Below are 18621 nucleotides of genomic sequence, written 5' to 3'. Positions count from 1 at the left end.
TGGAGAGTCTGGAGCAGGGAAGTCCAGCTTCATCAATGCCCTGAGGGGGATTGGGCCTGAAGAGGAAGGTGCAGCTAAAACAGGTGTGGTAGAAACTACCATGGAGAGGCATCCCTACAACCACCCAAAGATTCCCAATGTGGTTTTTTGGGACCTGCCTGGGATTGGAACCACAAAGTTCCCACCCAAAGATTATCTGAAGAAAATGAAATTCAACGAGTATGAATTCTTCATCATTCTTTCTGCCACACGCTTTAAGAAAAATGATATAGACCTTGCCAAAGCAATCCGCAGGATGAAGAAAGATTTCTACTTCGTCAGAACCAAGGTGGACTCTGACTTGAGAAATGAGAAGGAATGTAAACAACAAACCTTTGACAGAGAAGAAGTCCTGCAGCAGATCCGCAGCAGCTGTGTGAGGACCTTTCAGGAGAATAAAGTTGAAGTACCACCCATCTTCTTGATCTCTAATAACATCTTATCAGACTATGATTTCCAAATCCTGATGGACAAGGTGGTGAATGATCTCCCTGTATACAAACGACACAATTTTATGCTCTCCTTGCCAAGAATTACACATGCGGCCATTGAAATGAAGCGGCATTTTCTGGAGCAGAAAATTTGGATTCAAGCTTTTGCATTTGGCCTACTCATTGTGAATCCTTCACGGACCATCTTAATGGTGAAAGATGTGGAGAATCTTAGGAACAGCATAAACCACTATCGAGCTGTGTTTGGAGTGGATGATGCATCCTTACAGGGTTTGGCTGAGGAATGGCAAGTGTCGGTGGATCAGCTCAAGGCAAAGATGAAATCTCCTCATGTGTTTGAAACTACAAAGGAAGAAACAATACACGAAAGGCTTTCAAGACTTTGTGAAGAGTTTCGTTTGGCTAAGGGGGACATAATTCCTAATAATGTTCATGATAAAGAATTGTTTTACCTGCAATTTTATTTCCTTGATATGGTGACAGATGATGCTAATGCTCTTCTCAGAGAGATATGTGTAAAAAATAACTTGGTTTCTGATTAGGCTGAAATCTTGTAGTTGTCAAAAATCAGAATCAATGACAGAAAAATTGGACACTATTTTGCAAATATTGCAAAACAACATACTGGGTTATTCAGAGCATGGAGGCTTTATCCATACTTAGTGATCATATATCCGCATTAGCTGTAGCAAGGGGATCAGATGTGTGTAAATAATCTAGTGCTAAAATATCTACTCGCTTTGAATAAACCGTCAGATCAGGTCATTGCACATTTATACAAGTTTAGTTCATATAAGTCCACATCCACTTTTAGGTTTAACATTCTAATGGGTGATACGATCGACAGACTCTAGAATCACATGGGAGATGAACCTCTGAATTTGTATTTGGGAAACTATTTTGCTTACATTAATTGAGGTAGGAAGCACTGCCCACTGTGGGTGGCCCCATTCCATAGCTACTGATCCCTGACTGTGTATATGGAAAGGGAGGCCAAGCCGCAGAACACTTGCACTCATGAATTGCTCTCTGCTTTCTTACTGTGGGTGGAGGAGGACTAGCTGCCTCCAGCTGCTGCTGCGACTCCTCTATAACTTTGAGTTTCACACTTATGTCCTCTCTTCATAGTATAACCACAGGAAAAGACATAACTGGGCTGGAGAGATGGCTCCATTGCCTTGCAAGTCTGACGACCTCAGTTCAGACGCACAGAGACCACGTAAAGCCTTCTATGCACCTGAAATCCATTAACTCCTGGAGAGACAGGAGGCAGAGACAGAGAATCCTGGAAGCTGTGGTGCCAACTAACCGGCCACATGCAGCTGTTAAAAAGAGACCCTGTCACAACCAAATGGAAGGTAAAAAACAAAATCCAGTGAGCTCTGTATATATGCCATGTCATAGTCATCACACATGCAAATGCACTCGCACAAAAAATATTTTCTTTAAAACTAACAAGGAAAGTGTGAGGTGGTAACTCAGTGGTATAATACACACATGCATGTGACCTCGGGTTAAAGCCCTAGCACCCTAGAAACAGGGTAAAAGTTAAAGTGGAGAGATGGCTCAGAGGTAAAGAATGCTGGCTGCTCTTGCAGAGGCCCAGGGTTCAGTCCCCATATAATAGAACCCACATAGTAGCACATAGTAGCCTATAACTCCAGTTCCAGGGGATCCGATATTCTCTCCTGAAGCCATTGGACTAGGAACACGTGTGGTTAATAGATGATAACACATGCAAGACAAATATTCATACAATAAAATTAAAGAAAAATGTAAGAGATACGTGTTTGAAAAAGGACTGCAAGAGAAAGGGAGGCAATAACCATAAAAGTCCTCCAATAACCAAATTCTAAAAATCCCATTTAGTCAGAATCTTTGAGAAAATACTAAAGAAGCTCTCTAATTCTGTACCACTGATGATGAAGGGATTTCCTACTTTATATTCATAGGCTTTTTAGTGTTGTGGTTACTCCATTGTGCAAATGTACCATATTTATCTTATCCATTCTTCGATCGAGAGACATTTAAGTTGTTTCCAGGTTTTGACTATGACAAACAAAGCTGCTATGAACATGGTTGAACACATGTTCTTGTGGCACGATTGAGCATCCTTTGGATATATACCTAAGTCGTATTATAGGGTCTTGAGGTTGTTTCCTAATTTTCTGAGAAATCACCACACTGACATCCAAAGATCACATGATCCAATAAAAAAAAATGGAGTACAGACCTAAACAGAGAACTCTCAACAGAGGAATTTAAAATGGCTAAAAGACACTTGAAGAAATGTTCAACATCCTTAGTCATCAGAGAAATGTAAATCAAAACAACTCTGAGATTCCATCTTACACTTGTAAATGTATGGTATCTGGAAGTGAGGTAACCCACCCCCGATGTTATGAGCAAGGGAGGGCAGTCCTTATTACTCATCTGACATGTCGTGGTATGGACAGAGGAGAGGTGCCCATCTCGTACTCCATGCCAATCAACCCTGAGATAGGTGAAGGATCTGGCCCTAGGGTCATAAGAGCAGGAGAGCAGTCCGTACTCCTCACCAGCTGCAGCACTCAAAAGAGTAGTACCTGTACCTTGCAGGGATAACACAATAGGGCTGGCCTTGATGGTGTAGGTGTGGAAGAGCTGACCCTCAAAGCATGAATGCAGAAAAACTGGTCCGAATACACAAACATGGCTACAAGATGTGAATGAGCCAGGGAAATGATGGAGAGCTCTCCCTGTAGTGAGGATAGGAGAGCACTGGTGGGCAGACCAACCCTGCAGCTGTCCATGTGCAGAACCACGGTTATGACTTGGCCTGCCCCAACTTCAACCCCAGCCATGATCTGCTAGATCACATGAAGGAACCTGACTCACAGACCCAAAACTGCAGGATCTCCACAATACAGGACAACAACATGATATCCAAGAAGTGTCCTAGTGAAGGCCCAGCATCAGTAGTGGAGTAGCCATACCAATGACTCTTTGCAATGAAGACTTGCAAGTAAAGATACATGAACAACGGGGTTTACTGTGTGCCTCACTGTGTCACATTACAGCTTCCATGACAAGATTTCTAATTTTTTCCTTTTAAAAAATATTATTGTTGGCTTGTGTCTATTTCTTTCTCTTACATGTTGTTTCATTTGGGGGGTGGTGTCCAGGTATAGAGCACAGATGCAAAGGAATGGGGAAATTACTGGGATCAAGATTCATCATAAAAAAGACACATAGAAAAAATAAAAAGAAAAAGAACTGGGGTTATGGGGTTGATGAGCAGATATAATTGAAAAAGAGGATTCTGTTTAACAATGATGACTTAAATTGAGGGGAAGTGATTATATAAGATGATGTTATTCTGTCAGAGTTTATCAAAATAACTAAACATATGACTCCAGATATTAAAGAGAAAAAGTTAAACATGTGTCTTTCAAGAAACATGAAAAAAAAACATGTATCTATTGCTGCTTACTGAATTCTGTATAAAGAGAAAAGCACTCTGACTACTAATCAGTCAGGCTACATGACTGTGCCCATCGACTTGGCCTGGCTCAATTCATCCCTTGACTACTCCTTGTCTCCTCTCCAGGACATGCGACCAGCCAGGGCATGCCTCCTGCAGCAGTCATCATTAATAGAGACACCAATCACTTAGTTAAAAACACATACCCTGAAATGTGAAGGACCCTCAGTGTGCTGGAGTACAGAGAGAAGGGTCACTGCAAACCCTGAGACATATACTTACACTTCTGATGGCCACAGGAGGATTTTACTCATAACAGTACCCAGACAGGTCCGGGTGCTCCATCAGTGTCCAGGGCAGGAGCGAAATCGACTTTAGAAGTAGGGTTGTCATTGCAGTGAAATTTGAATCGTGAGTGGATGCTAGGATCTGGGTGAGATTTCCTGGTCTCCTCTACCTGCAACTGTTGGAAGTGGGTGTGGTGAAGCCAGGGAGCAAATCTGTCTACTTTGAGTGGGGTGTGAGTCATGAGAATTACTAGGAATTAGAGAAATTGCCATTCCAGTGCGGCTCAAGACTGCAATATTGATGTGGCCAGATCAGAACCCAGTCTGTGGGGTGGAAGCTGTGGGGCTTAGGGGGGTAAGCAGTAGAGTATGTTTGGTGTCCAAACATAATCTTGAAGGGAGTTAAACACAATTATTAGGGGGAATTCCTGACCCTAAATAAAGCATAGGGAAGGAGGGCCACCCAGTACTCCCCAATCTCCAATGCTAATTTGGTGAGGGTCTCTTCTAGGGTTTGATGCATCTGTTCAACCTGTCCTGAACTTTGGGGCCTGTATGAACAATGTAATTTTTATTTTGCTCCCACTGCAGTGGCTATTCCCTGAGTTTCCTGAGAGATGAATACAGGTCTGTTATCTGACCCTATTATGTATGGGACACCAAATCTGAGAAGAACTTATTCTAGATTCTTCTGGCTACAGTGTATGTAGTCTCATGTTTAGACAGGCATGCCTCTGTCCATCCTGAGAAAGTATCTACAAAGACTAGTGAGTATTTATATCTGTATTTGCCCAGTTTGGGTCAGTGAAGTCTGTTTTCCAATATATTTTAGGGCAAGTTTCTCTTGCCTAGGTACCTTTTTCTCCTTTTGTTTGGTAAGCATTTACCAATTGACATGCCTGGCATTTTTTAATAATAAGAATAATTTGGTCAATTAGCTGACTGGCATGCCTAATCTTTAAGGGTGACCTTTGGAGTAAATCCTTAACTTTCTTAGCCTCCATGTGGGAAGAGCAGAGGAGCTGATACAATAAATTTTGTCCGATGAAATGTAGAAGAATTTTCCCATTAGGAAGGTACCACCAGTGGTTTTCTTTTTTGAGCCCCTTCAACTTGTGTGTCCCAGGCAGTTTCCTCTTGCTTGTAACAAGAGGGTGGGGGGAAGAGAGCATGGCCCAGGGTGTGTCTGGGCTGATAGGGAGTGGAATGCTTTACTTAGTACCACTTCCTTAGCTTTCCTGCCTGCCAGATTGTTTCCTCGGGTGGCCAAGTCGTTTCCCTTTTGATGGCCAGACAATGCAGCACAGACAGTTTTGGGGGGAGCCATAGGGCCTGCAACAGGCTTAGGATTTCCTGTTTATATTTGATGGTCTTTCCTTCTGCCATCAGCAAGCCTCTCTCCATGGATATATAAGGTAGCAAAAGCTTACCTGCTATCTGTGTAAATGTTAATTCTTTTGTCCCTTCCCAACTTTAAAGCCTTTAACAGGTCTTTTAGATTGGCCCTCTGGGCTGATGTATCAGGGGGCAGTGTCTGCACAAATCACCTCAATGTAAGGATCTGGTCAGGATGACCGGCACAGGACAGGAGACCATCTGTGCCACTCTATCCATAGTCTCCAGTCCTCCCTCCTCTCTCCCTGCTCCCACCCCTCTGCCATCCAAGGGCCAATCAACTGAGCAGAAGGTGACCCATTTGCTCTCCTGGACCAACACTCTGTTGTTGTTCTTGTAGTTTGTATCTTTAAGGTCCTGCCAGGGAGCAAGAGTTAGATCCAGAGGGGTGGAAGGGGTTTTTTTCCATAGTAGTAGAGGGAGAAGTGGAATGGCTTAGAATGAACAGAGCAACAAAGACACAGACTCTGATCAAAGCAAACAAGGAACATATCCTCACCTTGACAATGTCCCAGGAAAAAGAAAAAGATACTTCCTCTTCTCTTGGCAAGGGAAGAACCCCAAAAACAGTCCTGACAGGCAACCATAATTCCACAAAATATTTCAGATGGCTCCCTGCCAGAGTCTGCTAGAACCTAACTTCAGCTTTCTCAAGGCTTGCAGCAGCCATTCTCACTGGCTACAACCTCCAAATGATGGAGACTTCTCTCGACCCATCCAGGATCACTGGGAGGACACTTCTGTCCCAGTGAGGGCCTGGTTAACACTTGGTCTGCTCTCACCCAAAGAGCCCAAGTCTGCTTGCTCACTTGCTCTCTCTCTCTCTCTCTCTCTCTCTCTCTCTCTCTCTCTCTCTCTCTCAGAGTTGCTCTCCCCAGAAGAGCCTTTCCTTCCCTCTGCTGAAGAGCTTAGAGGAGCATATATATCAGACAATCAGACATACATATACACCTTACCGGTATTAGAACAAACCTCTAGACCTTGGGTTTCATGGCAGGGAATCTCCGCAGTTCCTGACAAATGCACTAAATGTTGTGTGAAAGTCACAACCCCCAGAGAGAACACCAGGATCCAGTCAAGTCCAGAATGAAAAAGCAAGGATTATTCAGAGTTCTATTCCGGGAAGCTGGGGTCTCCTCCTCTACTGGTCACTGAGCGATAGGGAGGAGAGTCCCCTTCATCATTTGGCGTTGACATTATATAGGCAAAAACCACAAACCAGGTTCATTTTGGGTCAAATGAGTTAGTCTTAGATAACAGCAGGTGTGCCTTATCTCTAACAAGCCCTCCCTAAAGTGGTTATGTCTAGCAGGGTCATTCTCTCTAGAGCCCTACCTGAATTAGAGCCCTACCTGAATTTCTGCTCCCTGATGGACCACAGAGCTAGGAGTTAACAGGTGGCCTGCTGCCAGGATGCAGGAGCACTTTGTGGTGAGCTCTGTGCCCTGGCTAGACATCCTGTTTTTAATCAGACATAGACGCCTTGCATTTAAACACAGTGCCCTAATTAGCTATTAAGCAAGCAAAAATTTCCTTAAAATTTTTCATGCCCTTACAGTAACTCAATATCCAATGTATAGAATCCACTCACAATCTTCTGTTCTGCTCCAAAAGAGATTAGGTCCTTTCTCTGGCTTCACCCTCTGCAGCACTGACTTGGGCTGGCTCCACCCCACTGCTGCTACTGTCCTTGTTGGTCATCCCATGGTACTGGCATCTGCAAAATGATGGAGTCCCTTGGTACAATGAGGCTATCACCAATAGCCACTCCAGGGCTCTCTTCTTGGAGCAAACCAAGCTTCCACTTCTCTCCATGAGCCCTTCTATCCAGGGTCTCCCACTAATACTGAGGCTGCCTCTTCTCCAATGACCTATCAGGGCCTCTCACAGTGCCAAACCACAGCTGCTCTCCATGACCCCTTCATGCTTTCAAACCACTTGAGAGACTCTTATATGTTACCTAGTTAGGCTTCTAGTAAGATATAAAACTTTGATGGGCTCTGGAACAGTTTCTATTCACCGACTCTGAGGAAACTCTTCACATAAGTGTTTCTGCCTAAGTGATGTTGGCCTCTTCTCTTTTTTTAATTTATTTATTTATTTCTTAAAGATTTCTGCCTCCTCCCTGCCACCGCATCTCATTTCCCTCCCAGTCCCCCAATCAACTCCCCTTCCCTCATCAGCCCAAAGAGCAATCAGGGTTCCCTGCCCTGTGGGAAGTCCAAGGAACACCCACCTCCTTCCAGGTCTAGTTAGGTGAGCATCCAAACTGCCTAGGCTCCCACAAAGCCAGTACGTGCAGTAGGATCAAAACCCAGTACCATTGTTCTTGAGTTTCTCAATAGTCCTCATTGTCTGCTATGTACAACAAGTCTGGTTTTATCCCATGCTTATTCAGACCCAGGCCAGCTGGCCTTGGTGAGTTCCCGATAGAACATCCCACATTGTCTCAGTGTGTGGGTGCACCCCTCACAGTCCTAGTTCCTTGCTCATGCTCTCTCTCCTTCTGCTCCTGATTTGGACCTTGGGATTTCAGTCCCGTGCTCCAAAGTGAGTCTCTGTCTCTGTCTCCTTTCATCGCCTGATGAAGGTTACTATCATACAACAAATGTATATGTTCAACAATGTTCATAGCAGCATTGTTTGTAATAGCCAGAACCTGGAAACAACCTAGATGTCCTTCGTTGGAAGAATGGATGAAGAAAGTATGGAATATATACATATTAGAGTACTACTCATCAGTAAAAAATAATGACTTCTTGAATTTTGCATGCAAATGGATGGAAATAGAAAACACTATCCTCAGTGAGGTAAGCCAGACCCACAAAGAGGAACATGGGATGTACTCACTCATAATTGGTTTCTAGCCATATAAGACATTAAGCCTATAATTCATGATCCTAGAGAAGCTAAATAAGAGGTGAACCCAAAGAAAAACATATAATCATCGTCCTGGCCTCTTCTTAATCAGTGCTAATTTCTTAGCTCCAGTTGACCAGCATCTATTTTCCCAGTAAACCACAGACTGACTTCACTGTCTGTGTTCTTGTTAATTACAGCTAATACTTCAGTCCCAGGCCACCATACTCAGATCTCATCTTTGGTCTTGAAGTGAATCACAAACTCCCTCTGGAACTTCACAAGTTAGGCCTCCACTGTTTGCTTTACTCTCAACATTCTTATCTTCCAATCTACCAAAGAAAATGAAATAAAGGTTTGAACTCGTAATGGATTTCAAGACCAAAATTCTAAGGTCTTTTCACAGTCTTTCTCAAAACAACAAGGGAGATCTCTCACTGTAGCCCATGATCCTATTACCATGTTATTTTGAGGTTTCGATTTCTGTGACGAAACACCATGACCAAAAAATAAGCTGGAGAAGAAAGGCTTTATTTGGCTTACATTTCCATATCTCTGTTTTCCATCAAAGAAAGCCAGGACCTGAACAAACAGAACAGGAAAATTGGAAACAGTTGTTGATGAAGAGACCATGGATACTGCTTACTGGTTGTTCCCCAAGTCTTGTTCCACCAGCTTCCTTTTAGACCCCAACACCACCAACACAAGGCAGACACCATCCATAAGGGGCTACTCCTCCCCCATCGATCACTAATTTATACATTGTTGTACAGGGTGCCTTCAGCTCACTCTTAGGAAGAAAATTTTCTTTTTTGGAGGTTCCCTCCTCTCAGATGACTATGACTTTGTCACTTTGATACAAAAACAAGGTAATACACAGGTTCAAGAGAAAATAAACTCTAATGGGTCATGGAAGAACTTCTAACCTTGTTTGTCTGCTGATCCTGGAGATCCTCACACTGCCTAAGCCTTAGGCTAAAATGCTCCTTTGTTATTACAGAGATTTCTACTTCCTTCAATTGTGGAATCAATGAGAAAAAAATAAAAGCTAGTTTAGTTTCATTTTCCTGTTCTTAAAGTGCAGGAAATTCAGAAAAAAAAAAAACTGGACCCACTATTCCTATGTGATTGGCTAGCACACTCTGAAGGTGGGACAAAAGTCAAGACAAAGGAGCTACCCAACTTCCTTGTTTCTGCTGCAAAGACTCCAGCACAGCTGAGGGCTGTTCCTGTCCTGAGCAGTGAGAGCATCCCCTGGACACAGGAGTTTCTGGTAACTAGGCATTCAGATCTGACTTCTCACCCTCCTCTGTCTCTTCCTAGGGAGCTGTGAGTAACAAGACATTTAGAGAGGAATCCTCAGAGCTGGGATTCTCAGTTTGGAAGCTAGTGGTCTTTGATTAGAGGCAGGCAGGACTGACTTAAGATGTTCTTAGGTAATTATTCAAGTTTAGATAGACCTAAAGCAAATAACCAAGTTATTTAAAATTTACCCAGTTGCTTTAGATTTGGATTTTGTTTGTTTGTTAGATGAAAATGAGCCTTTTGGTATATATGTGTTGTGAATTCTAAGTATAGAATATATGAAAATTGTGGTGTCAATCTTGTTATTGCCCAGTATTCTTTTCTGTCCCTTTCTACCCAGTTCAGCATATTTGTTTTACACGACAGTGGAAGCTAGACTTGGGTGAAGTATGCCCTCTGTAAGATGCTTCTCCTTACTTGCTGGGGAACAATTCTAGGATAGTTTTTGTTTTAAAAATATTTGTATTTGCTGTACAGCGAATTCATGCATCTCTGTAGCATTTTTATCATCTTCACCCACTATTCCTCTCTCTCTTTTCCATTCTCGTTCTCTCTGGGATCCTTCCTCTTTCCATTGTTGCCCCTATGTTTTCTTTTCTTTCTTTTTTAATTCTCCACTGATTTTAATCAGGATCATTTGTTTGTTCTGTTGTAAGGTTAATTACTTGATCATGTGCTACTTTCTAGTGGTCTATATCTGAAGAAAAATGCCTCTCTCTCCCCCTACCAGTCTCTAATCCTAAAATAAGAATAAGGCTTCATATGCACCTGATCTCGTTCATGCTGAAATGAGAGCAAGCTAAATCTTATGTATGTCTCCTCTGGGTAACCCCAGATGCCATGTCATATTTAAAAGACATTATTATATGCCACTCCCCCGGCTCCAGCCTCTGGCTCTTCTGTGGTGTTTACTGAACTTGGTGAGGATGGGAGATTGATAATGATGTCACTGTTATATTTAAGAATGAACACTCAACCATTACATATTCTCAACAGTTTTTACCAGTTATAAGACTGTCCATTAAAACACTACTCTATGCAAAAAAAATGGGAAATAAGCAAAAACAACAAAATGCTTGTCTGTGCAAGGCCAAGAACATCACTAATCTCTGATATAGTCCAAAATATTTAAGAGGAAATTTTCCCATTTAGAAAAACAGCAGCACTAGATGCTGAGGGACATTTTTAATGAGGGAACCCTCTTTAACTTCTTGGTTTTGGTTGTGAAGTTGGGGCATTAGTGAAGAAATGCATACTTTAGTACTGATTAATATTTCACGGCACTAACTTTTGTTGAGGTCATGTTCTGTGCACATTTAATGCAATTTTTTCTTGTTTATTTTCTTTTCCTTGTTCGGTAGTTCTTGAGAATTTTGTATAATGCATTTTATTTGTTTTTTATAACATTTATGTATTCGTTCTCTGTGCCCTCATAAACCAGGGATAGGTGCTCACATGCTAGAGTATGCTTGTGAAGGTCCAAAGACAAGGTGGGGAAGTCAGTTCTGTCTGTTATGTGAGTCTTGAAATTAGAACTTAGATCATGTGTCACAGAAACAAGTACCGTTGCTTATCACTCATTTAGTTGGCCCAAGACAGTTTTAGAGTGTTCATAAGTAGATTAAGGCATGGGGACCAAAAGGATGGGAGGCTTTTGTAATAGATCCCAGCAACTTTTGTCTTAGGAACTTTCCCCAGGTTAAATGCAGAGGATCCAGGCTCATGGTTGCCCTGATAGATTCAACTACTTTCATTTTCATTCAGGTCCAGTCAGCTCTAAGAGTGACCAAATTTATTACCAAATACTTCATTTCAGTCACCATCAGAATAGCTTAAATCTGACACCTCTTCCATCCCCCGCTCCAGCACCCCCACCCTTGACTGCCTCCAATAGGTTTAGTGAGGCTGACTGAGAGTTGAACCTGGATGTCTGTCCAGCTTGAGAGACAGTAACAAAACTCAGAGAGGACCCTGGCTTTATAATAGGACTTGCCTAGCCAGCAGGTCAGGAGCTGAGCAGCATCCCAGCACCCTGTAGAGTCATCATTTTTCTGAGTGTGGGGAAGAGGGTCTGGCTCTGTGGCTGTTGTGCTGTGCTGCTAGCGGTGCTGGGGCTGAGGGCCTGGCCCTGCCAGCACTCAGGCCGTCAGCAGGAAACAGAAACAGTGACCGCCTTAAGGAAACATAAAGTTTAGAAATTTATACAAAAAAAATGTACGTGCCAATTTAGGTATTGTACCACCTAATCCCATAAATGTGTATAAAAATGTACTATGTAATAGCCATGAACTGCTATTGGACACAATGCTTTGTGACTTATCACAACCTTTATCTTATGGTTCTGATGAATGTTATTTTAATTAAAGTCTACTTTTGTAAATTTTACCAGAACAAAATCAGTATCTTAAGATTAATTTTAGATTTGTATAGTTTAGTGAGGTTTTGCTTTAGGAATTTTAATAGCCTTTAACTATAGGTGACTCAGTCATACACATATTTTTTTTTAAAAAATTTCAGCCATACTCTGCATTAAAATGAAACCGATTAAAACTCCTTTTTTCATCATTTCTAAAAATATATATAAGCATATGTATAACCTTTTAAATATTTTTCTCCTACTTCTTGAATGATGCTTTACTTTTTTTAATATTGTGAAACATGATGTTATAAATAAATGATTTTCAATTTAGTTTCAATTTAGCTTAATTCCCTCTACCAGGCAATTTGGTGCCATGGAAGCAGTATATGAGCATAAGCATGGATGTAGATATAACACAATATATACATACAAAAAATCTATATCAAATACATTTTAACTCAGTCAAGGAATATTTGTGAAATGTATCCTGCACGTTATTTTTAACATCTTCTGATCTGATTATATTTTCCGTATCTCTAAGTGAGCTTCAATAGTAAATCTGTTCTTTAAAAGTATTAATTTTTTGTTGAAGCAAATTAAAAAACTTCTGTCTCAGTTTGTAGTACCTTAAACAGGATGACTAAACAGAATGTTGGTGAAGGTGGAAAACAATCAGTCAACATGAAAACTATTTTCTTTAATCAGCTGAAATTTTGACTTGGCTGCTTACAGAAGTAAGTTGTAAAATCACACCTCTGGAAGTTTCTGAAACATGGAAGCACAAATGATCTAATCAGTAAAACAAACACAGATCACAAACTTTCCCCCTGAGATACAGGTCTATAGGATGAGAAATTCCATTTTTATACATTAGGAAAATCTGGAATTCTAGAAGCACACTGGAGAAGATTGTTGTTTGAGCAGGTGATTTGTTAAAAGGGTTGTGAATGCCATAGAAAGACAGGCACACAGCATTATGGAAGAGACTCTGAGATCAGTCCCATGTAGCACAACAGGGAATCCTTTCTTACGGACCTGTGCCATGTGATTGATGAGAAGCCTATAATGGAAGCTTGCAGTCAAGGACTCTATGGATACACAAGAAGAATCTGAAGGGAAAAAAGTGGTTTTAGTCTTAGAAACCAAAGTACTATCATTTCTGATATGATCACCAACCAAAATGGGATTGCTTTACAAAACGAAGTGCCCCTGGTTAGCACTTTAGATAGCTAGAATTTAGGCCCAGGGCTTTTTCAAATCTTCTTAGACCTCTTTTGAAGTGTTGGCACAGGAATCCTACAACTCTGGCCAGATTGGAAAAACATGTGAAGAATCAGAAAGGCCACAATGCTTTTTCAGGACCATCAGGGAATGCAAGAGCTGAAATCCAGGTCCCTGAGATGTCTCCCTTCCCGGCTTTATCTCTGGCAATGGAGAAGGGTCCTTGCTGAGACAGGCCACTTTAGTTTAACCAACAATAGAAATTCATTGCATTTAATCCACATCTTAGTGCAAACAGGGCAAAAATATACAAGCAAAATATAACGGTTTCAGTAAATACAAATTAACTTAGTTAGGCAAAGCAGGCACATAGCTATTTCCAAAGTGATACTTTAACTCACAACATAGCAAAAAGACCATAGCAATTTTATTCATGGGGTCCATACATATTCATATAGGTGTAGGCCATCTTTAGAGCATGCTCTTTTTAAAATTACATTCCCTCGGCATGCTAATTTTAAAGTGATGGACAGAAATGCCTCTCAGAATCCCCAGCTTCCACAATAATATTCTGCTGAAAATAAAGAAAATGATAGTTTGAAGGAACTGAATGCAGGAAGAAATCTGTCCATGAAGGTACCTGCCTTGCTTAGTCAATAGCAGATTGGCACATGTCCTTGTCCTACCAGAGAACCCACACATGGAGGCTAATCTCACGTGGTTGTACAGCATTCAGAGAACCCAAATATTTTTAAAGGAAGGCCAGTAGCTTTACCTATTTTTCATTTCATGATAGCTAGTTGTGTCCAGATTTAACATGAATCCAAAGAATAGAGAGAGTCTAGCAGAACCTGAAGGTTGGTAGCCCTCTTTGCTCATGGCCTCTGCTTCCTGGTTTCCAGGACTATGTGGGCTTTGGAATGATGCATGAAAATCTGCGAGGGGAACTCAGTGCTGTAGACCTGAGTTATCCATGTCCATCTACTCTTGTTCGTACAGTAACTGACCTAGTGTCTGCCAGATCCCCTTTCCCTCATGACCATCTATGATGGCAAGCTGATAAAAATAACCCAAGAGCCAATACAGATCGGGAAATTCAGATTTCAGGAGTTGCTGTTATCTATATCAACTCAGCCTCCTGACTGCTCTTTCTCCTGTCTCCTGCACATGTTGTCCATGTTCATTTGTAATGCAGCAGGTGCCCTGCTTATATTATCTGTGTACCAAGCATCCATTGGGAAGGGTGATGTTCCTAATAAGACTTTATCTGGCTTGGCTTCTTATTCAATTATTCAATGAGGCCAAGTTTCTTCTAAAGAATTTGGTCCTAGGACAAATCTGTGTGGCAATGGTAACTAGATTGGCTAACACTATACCCCATACAAATATGCACTATATTTTGCAAAGTTTCTCAGTTCACCTTGGAAAGAACTTGTCCATTAGCCTTCAATCCAACTCTTTATTGGAAGAGTGTTATATATTAGAGATCAGGAAGGGTTCATGAATAAATCTTAAAAATAAGAGACTTTGGCAAAAGAACAAATTGAGAAAATAAACAAGCCGAGCAGATAAATAAGGAACTGCGTGACAACCAGAGGCTTGAAAGTGTGTGGAATATTACCAGATCTAAGAAGAAAAATAAGAAAAATATTTTTTCTTAAACATACCATGAGGACTGATAAGTTCGCAAAAGCTAAATAGCATAGATGATAATGATTAATAGAAGCAGATACAATCAGACATGCAAACCAACATGGAGGCCATGACAAAATACAGCTGATTTATCCTGGAATCTAGATTGTGAGGGGCCTCTGGTCATGGAGTCTACATGACTCAGAGGCACAGAGCAGACTGATTGTTAAGATAGATCTGCAAAGATACAATAAAGACTAAAACATTAAAGTCTCATGTGATGGCCTCAGATCCTGCAGAAAGAATGGGGCCCTACTGTGTCACGTATTGGTGAACTCTAGAGAAGCCAAACTTATAGAGGTGAAAGGCAGGGTGATGGGCAAAGCTGTGGGAAAGGGGAATGGAATGATGTTAGTCAAAGGACACAAAGTCGCATGTGTAAAATGATCACAGTGGGAGATCAGATGCAGGATTGTAATTGTTAAAGATAGTATGTGGAAATATACATGAAATTTGATAAAATATAGATCTTAAATTTTATAAACATCCTCCTGACTCTTCCTTCTTTCCTTCAGTGCCATTAGTTGCTCACAGTCATGGGCCAGCGGTTCTCTTCATCTAGGAATGAGCGCCACCAAGATTTGGCCTCCACCTTTAACGAATATTTTAAGAAGTTTAAGGCAGAAAACAAAATCATTCCTGAAGAAACCTTAGCTTTAATTGAGTTAAACTTGTCAAAAGGAAACATTCAGGTGGCAAACTCTTCAATCACTAATGCATTAAAAGAAATTGATAGCACCCCACTCAATGTTGCTGTGACTGGAGAGTCTGGAGCAGGGAAGTCCAGCTTCATCAATGCCCTGAGAGGGGTTTGGCATGAAGATAAAAATGCTGCTAAAATAGGTGTGGTGGAAACAACCATGGAGAGACATTCCTACACACACCCCAAGATTCCCAATGTGGTTTTTTGGGACCTGCCTGGGATTGGAACCACAAAGTTCCCACCCAAAGATTATCTGAAGGAAATGAAATTCAACGAGTATGATTTCTTCATCATTCTTTCTGCCACACGCTTTAAGAAAAATGATATAGACCTCGCCAAAGCAATCCGCAGGATGAAGAAAGATTTCTACTTCGTGAGAACCAAGGTGGACTCTGACTTGAAAAATGAGAAGAAATTCAAACCACGAACCTTTGACAGAGAAAAGGTCCTGCAGCAGATCCGCAGCAGCTGTGTGAGGACCTTCCAGGAGAATAACATTGAGAAACCACCCATCTTCTTGATCTCCAATAAAATCTTATCTGACTATGATTTCCAAATCCTGATGGACAAGGTGGTGAATACTCTCCCTGTATACAAACGTCACAATTTCATGCTGTCCTTGCCAAGTATTACAGATGCTGCCATTGAAAGGAAGCGGCAGTTCCTGGACCAGAGCATTTTTCTCACAGCTTTTGAGACTAGACTACTCAATAAGATCCCTTCACTGACCCTCTTAATGGGCAATGATGTGGAGGACCTTAAGTACACCATGAACCTCTATCGAGCTGTCTTTGGAGTGGATGATGCATCCTTGCAGAGTTTGGCTGAGGACTGGCAAGAGTCGGTGGATCAGCTCAAGGCAAAGATGAAATCTCCTCATGTGTTTGAAACTACAAAGGAAGAAACAATACAAGAAAGACTTTCAAGACTTTATGAAGAGTTTCGTTTGGTTAAGAGGGATGTATTTGCTAAGAATATTTATGGTAAAGAATTGTCTTACCTAAAATATTATTTCCTTGATATGGTGACAGATGATGCTAATGCTCTTCTCAGAGAGATATGTGTAAAAAATAACTTGGTTTCAGATTAGGCTGAAATCGTGTAGTTGTCAAAAATCAGAATCAATGACAGAAAAATGGACACTGATGTTGCAAAACAACATATTGTGTTATTCAGACCATGCAGGGTTTATCCATACTTAGTGATCATATATCCACATTAACTGTAGCAAGGGGATCAGATGTGTGAAAATAATCTAGTGCTAAAACTATCTACTCACATTGAATAAACCCTCAGATCTAGTCATTGCACTTTTATACAACTTTGTTTCATATAAGTCAACATCCACTTTTAGGTTTAACATTGTGATGGGTGATGTGATCGACAAACTCTAGAATCACATGGGAGATGATCCTCTGGACTTGTATTTGAGAAACGATTTTACTTACGTTAATTGAGGTGGGAAGTGCTGCCCACTGTGGGTGGCCCCTAGCTACTGATCCCTCACTGTACATGTGGAAAGGGAGGCTAAGCCATAGAACACCTGCACTCATGAATTGCTCTCTGCTTTCTTACAATGGGTGGAGGAGGACTAGCTGCCCCCAGCTGCTGCTGCGACTCCTCTATAACCTTGAGTTTCACACTTATGTCCTCTCTTCATAGTAATACCAGAGGACATGCCATAACTGGGCTGGAGAGATGGATCAATTGCCTTGCAATTCTGAAGACCTCTGTTTAGACCCACAGAGCCCACATAAAGCTATCTGTGCACCTGAAGTCCATACACTCCTGTGGAAAGACAGGAGGCAGAGGCAGAGAATCCTGGAAGCTGTGGGGCCAACTAACATACCACATGCACGTGTTAAAAAGAGACCCTGACACAAGCAAATGGAAGGTAAAAACCAAAATCCAGTGAACTCTGCAAATATGCCATGTCATAGTCATCACACATGCAAATGCACTCACACAAAAAGATTTTCTTTAAAACTAACAAGGAAAGTATGGGGTGGTAACTCAGTGGTAATACGCACATGCATGTGACCTCGGGTTAAAGCTCTAGCACTCCAGAAACAGGGTAAAAGGTAAAGTGGAGAGATGGGTCAGAGGTTAAGAATGCTGGCTGCTCTTGCAGAGACCTGGGGGTCAGTCCCCACATAATGGAGCCCATATAGTAGCACACAGTAGCCTATAACTCCTGTTCCAGGGGATCTGATATTTTCTCCTGACAGCCATTGGACCAGGAACACATGTGGTTAATAGATGATAACGCATGCAAGACAAATATTCATACAATAAAATTAAAGTGTAAGAGATATATGTTTGAACAACGAGTACAAGAAAGAGGGATGCAATAACCATACAGATCATAAAAGTCCTAATAATAACCGAAACTCTAAAAATCCTATTTAGTCAGAATCATTGAGAAAATGCTAAAGAAGCTCTCTAATTCTGTACCAGAACCAGTGAAGATGAAGGAATTTCCCTACTTTATTTTCATAGGCTTTTGAATGTTGTGGGTACTAAATGACTGATTTACTCCATATCAATACCAAATGCTATTTAATAAACTCTTTCGTACAAAAAAAAAACACATTAATTGTTACTTGATATTCCCAAGAACCCATAGTAGCTTTATAGTGACTTTTTATTACTATTATTGGTAATATTATACTATTTCTAATGTGTTACTATTATTGGCTTATTATCTCATTTTACAATTGAAATAAAATGTAGATAAACAGTACATCTGTTAGTAAGACTGGAGAGCAACAGTTTTTTAAACTTTGGGCAGCTATTTTCCTATAGAGTGGGTGGGTTAAACAATGGGATTTTGTTCTCATACTTCC

General features: G+C 41.2%; 2 protein-coding genes across 2 annotated transcripts; both read left to right on the top strand.

Moving 5' to 3' along the window:
* Positions 1-5: 5 nt before the first annotated feature.
* LOC126511041 (interferon-inducible GTPase 1-like) lies at positions 6-3611 on the top strand (the record flags this gene model as incomplete). Its single annotated transcript, XM_050157882.1, has 1 exon — positions 6-3611. A coding segment is annotated over one exon (1028 nt), but the record flags the coding sequence as incomplete, so codon positions are not given.
* A 6044-nt stretch (positions 3612-9655) lies between these two features.
* LOC126511109 (interferon-inducible GTPase 1-like) lies at positions 9656-18363 on the top strand. The gene is made up of 2 exons (XM_050158017.1): positions 9656-9768; positions 15588-18363. The coding sequence occupies exon 2, from the start codon at positions 15609-15611 to the stop codon at positions 16863-16865; it is 1257 nt and encodes a 418-aa protein (XP_050013974.1). The 5' UTR covers positions 9656-9768; positions 15588-15608; the 3' UTR covers positions 16866-18363.
* Positions 18364-18621: the final 258 nt, after the last annotated feature.

The sequence above is a fragment of the Alexandromys fortis genome, unplaced genomic scaffold, assembly GCF_014885135.2.
Source record: "Alexandromys fortis isolate MF-2015 unplaced genomic scaffold, M_Fortis_MF-2015_v1.1 scaffold_94, whole genome shotgun sequence".
Lineage (NCBI taxonomy): Eukaryota > Metazoa > Chordata > Mammalia > Rodentia > Cricetidae > Alexandromys > Alexandromys fortis.
This window is presented reverse-complemented; position numbering and strand designations above follow the sequence as displayed.

Excerpts from the sequence above, each read along its gene's own strand:
- LOC126511109 (XM_050158017.1), top strand. The coding sequence starts at position 15,609 with ATGGGCCAGCGGTTCTCTTCATCTAGGAATGAGCGCCACCAAGATTTG.